Genomic DNA, 3732 nt, shown 5'->3' on the forward strand with positions numbered 1-3732 from the left:
AGTTACAACATAGTCATACTAATGGATATGAGTCCCAGCATATGTATTACATCTGCATGTATCCAAGCCAAGTATATATAAGAGTTGCAAAATAATGTATGTAGTTTATAAATTTATGATATACTTTTTTTTTGGTAAAAGTTTTGATAAAATATGATATTTTCTAGATATGGCATTAATGATTTTATAATTGAGAAAGTTGGTTGGGGTTTACTTGTAAGTACTTCTCTGTCTATTTTTGTCTAAGTATCTGATCATGTGTTAATTATAATAACAAGAACAATAATGTTACTACTATATTGTGCTCAGTTTTGTGCCATTTAGGATGTTATTTATGCATTTTAAATACACATATGGTGACTTTAAAACCTTTTATTCAATTGACCATTTGGCATGCTTCCATTTGAGTTAGTTTTTTAACTTTGGCCTGTTTAACTCATTTGGATATAATATAATACAGATCAGCTCATTTACATGTAAATGTGTCAAAATAGCACCATTAGTTATACTATTATGCATTCATATATATAGCTTTATCTAATTAGAAGTAAATTCATTTTTTCACATTATATATAATCAGTGTGAATCATCCCTGACAATATCATGAAGTTTCCTTCTAGAGTTCTAGAAACTAAATATTTTAATTTTGAAGTATTTCTCAAAAATACAAATTCCTTCATTGTTTAGACACAACAAGAGGAAAATGAAAAGTAATAACAAACGATACCGTATTGCAGGTTTGGCCATTCAGAATTTGATGAACATGTAGTAAAGAATATTATAATCTAAGTGCAAGTTCGCTTATACTGCTACTTGGATGTGTATATTGATTATTCCATGCCACTATTTAGATATTTCTTTTGAATCTTTGTGGCATTTTGTTGTGTGAGAAGCACAAATCACTCAATCTGCAGAAACTGCAGTTGTCATTTTCTGTGAAAATATAAAAATAGGTTGGCGTTACATATTTGAAATTCGTTTTAGAGATGTTTTATCTGATACTCTACACTTGCCGTATATATCTTATAATTTAATAATACACTAATTAAAGTCGAACTTTGTATGTAATTAGTTAACCAAGTTAATTCTATTCCATATTTGGATCATGTGACGTTGTTTGAGTGCCGACTGCATTTTTATTGAAAAATCAGTTCCTGATATTAGTTTTTAAACTTTTCTTATATCATTTCAAGAATTAATCATTAATGCTCCACAAAAGGTTTAACTGAATGGCAAGAGAAAGCTATGTTACATGAAGTCTATGACTTATCTTTTTGTGCTTTAATCCTTCGCAGGTTCGGTGCTTAAAATCTGCATTTATGGGAAAGACGATAAAAGTTGAATACTTAGGTAATATGATCAAGTTTACACTGCCCCTTTCAGCTGAACTCACAGACCTGCACAGGAAAGTGACAGAGAGATTTCCAGAACTAAAGGACCAAAAGTTATGCATCAAATATGAAGACACCAAAGGTAACCTTCTTCCAATTTCAAGTGACGAGGAACTCCTAGTTTGCATGGCAGAGTCAAGTTCAAAAGGCGCAAAGTTCATCAAAATGTTTGTTTCTGCTGATCACATTGTGGGATAGCATCTTTTCTTCTTTTTTTTTTCTTAGTTTTGAGGCTTCTAATTTATCATGACAAACTCTTTTTCTCTTCTTTTGTTATAGAGTAAATTACACCACGATGGTCCCTACGGTTTTCAAAAAATACAGACTTGGTCCCTAGACTTTAAATTTTATGGACTTGATCCGCGTGACCATCTTCAGAAGCAAACACAAAGACCAATTCCATAAAATTTGATGTTAGTGACAAAATCCATAATTTCTGCAAACCACAGGAACATCCGTGTAATTTACCATATAAATGGCAGGCTAAGTATATCATTAAGAAGTCTATCATTAAGAATTGTTAAATTTGGAACTTCTTCAAGCATAGATTCATTTGTTGGTAAATTCATTAGGGGTTTATGTTCTACACATTTCAACTACAATTGTTAATAGTTTGAATACCGGACAAAGCATGTGCGTATATCCATCTTGATAGATGTGTTGGTCATTTCTTGATCTTAATGTTAAAAAATGACCCATGCACGAAAATAAACAAGGCTATGTTTAATGTTTATCTTTTAAGTTTGTTATTTTAATTTGAATAATCAGCTATAAACTTGGTCTTCTAGTTGAGTCCGAGTCTTATGGTTTGATCCGTTGTAATTCTCTCTATTTAAGAGAGTTTATTTTTCATTCAATGTATGCAATCTGGCAGCTATTCAATATCAATCAAAAAGCCTTGTTTCAATCAATTACTTGTTCTATTTGTTCAATATTGATAACATCAGATTGGTACCAGAGCACCAGGTATTGATCAATCATTCTCATCAATAAACCCTAATCCTCCTTCAGTTTCTAATCCGCATACAAACCCTAATCCTCATTAAAAAAAACCTAACCCCTTTTTTTTTCATGGCTGAGCAAACCAGCATCCTACCTTCAGCTCCAACTCCAATCCCTGTGTTCAAATGAGAGGGATATGAGTATTGGAGCATCTGTATGAAGACGATACTACGATCACGTGATCTATGGGACCTAGTACAAGACGGTGTTGATGATTCGGAAAAAGATCAAGGCAAACTAAAGAATGCTCAAAAGAGGGATGCACATGCTATGGCAATAATACAACAAGCAGTGCATGATTCTCTTTCTCTCGCGCTGCTGCAGCCTCAACGGCTAAAGAGATGTGGGAGATTCTAAAGATGGAATTTCAAGGCGACTCACAAGTCAACGCTGTCAAACTTCAAGGCCTTACGCGTGATTTTGAGAACCTCTCCATGAAAGAAGGAGAGGCCGTTGGAGACTATTTCGGACGTGTTATGGCACTTGTGAGCCAAAAGAGAGCATATAGCGAAATCATTGCTGATCGAGTTGTTGTTGAGAAAATACTACGTAGTCTTACTTCGAAGTTTGATTATGTAATACATTCGATTGAAATAAACAATGATCTTGCTTCTCTCACTCCTGTCAAACTCATGGGGTGTTTGCAGTCTCAAGAAGAAAGGATAAATAGTAGAACGCCTGAGAAATCAAAAGGGAATGACGAACATGCCCTGCAAACTATGCAGGACTCAAAAAAACAAAGAAGCAACTCCTTTAGAGGCAGGGGTCGCCTTTCTATGAGAGGAAGGGGCCGTGGAAGATTTCAAGATAATTCTAAGATTCCATGCTGTACTCATTGCAACAAACATGGTCACTATAAAAAGGATTGTTGGTACAATGATGATCCAGCAGCAACGGTTGCTACAGAGAATAAATCTAATCAAGAAGATGCTGAGAAACTTTTCATGGCTCTAACAAATGCTGAATCAAGTAGTAATGATGTTCACCTTTGGTTCTTGGACTCTGGGGCATCTAATCATATGACAGGAGCTAAAGAGTGCTTCACTAAACTTGAAAGTTTCAAGATCAGTGTGAAGCTTGGTGACAAAAAGGAATTAGAAGTTTAAGGAAAGGGGACAGTCAAGATCACAACTTCAAATGGTAAAACTAAATTTCTAGATGATGTTTATTTTGCTCCTCAAGTGGGTTATAATTTGTTAAGTGTGGGCCAATTGATGAGAAAGGGATATTCTTTACTGTTTGATAATGACCAATGTGTCATTACAAACAAAACCACGGGACTTATATTAATGAGTGTACCGGTGTTAAACAACAATATGTTTCTCTTGGATGCTTCAAA

The 3732-nt window shown here is 34.2% G+C and overlaps 1 protein-coding gene across 1 annotated transcript; it reads left to right on the forward strand.

Annotated features, from left to right (window-relative positions):
- Positions 1-2734: 2734 nt before the first annotated feature.
- LOC143539371 (uncharacterized) lies at positions 2735-3499 on the forward strand. The gene has a single exon (XM_077032707.1). It carries the CDS (start codon positions 2735-2737, stop codon positions 3497-3499), a length of 765 nt encoding a protein of 254 aa, XP_076888822.1.
- The last annotated feature ends 233 nt before the right edge of the window (positions 3500-3732 follow it).

This window comes from Bidens hawaiensis, unplaced genomic scaffold (assembly GCF_021521415.1).
Source record: "Bidens hawaiensis isolate Kalapana, Puna unplaced genomic scaffold, B.hawaiensis_p1.1 tig00011868_1, whole genome shotgun sequence".
Lineage (NCBI taxonomy): Eukaryota > Viridiplantae > Streptophyta > Magnoliopsida > Asterales > Asteraceae > Bidens > Bidens hawaiensis.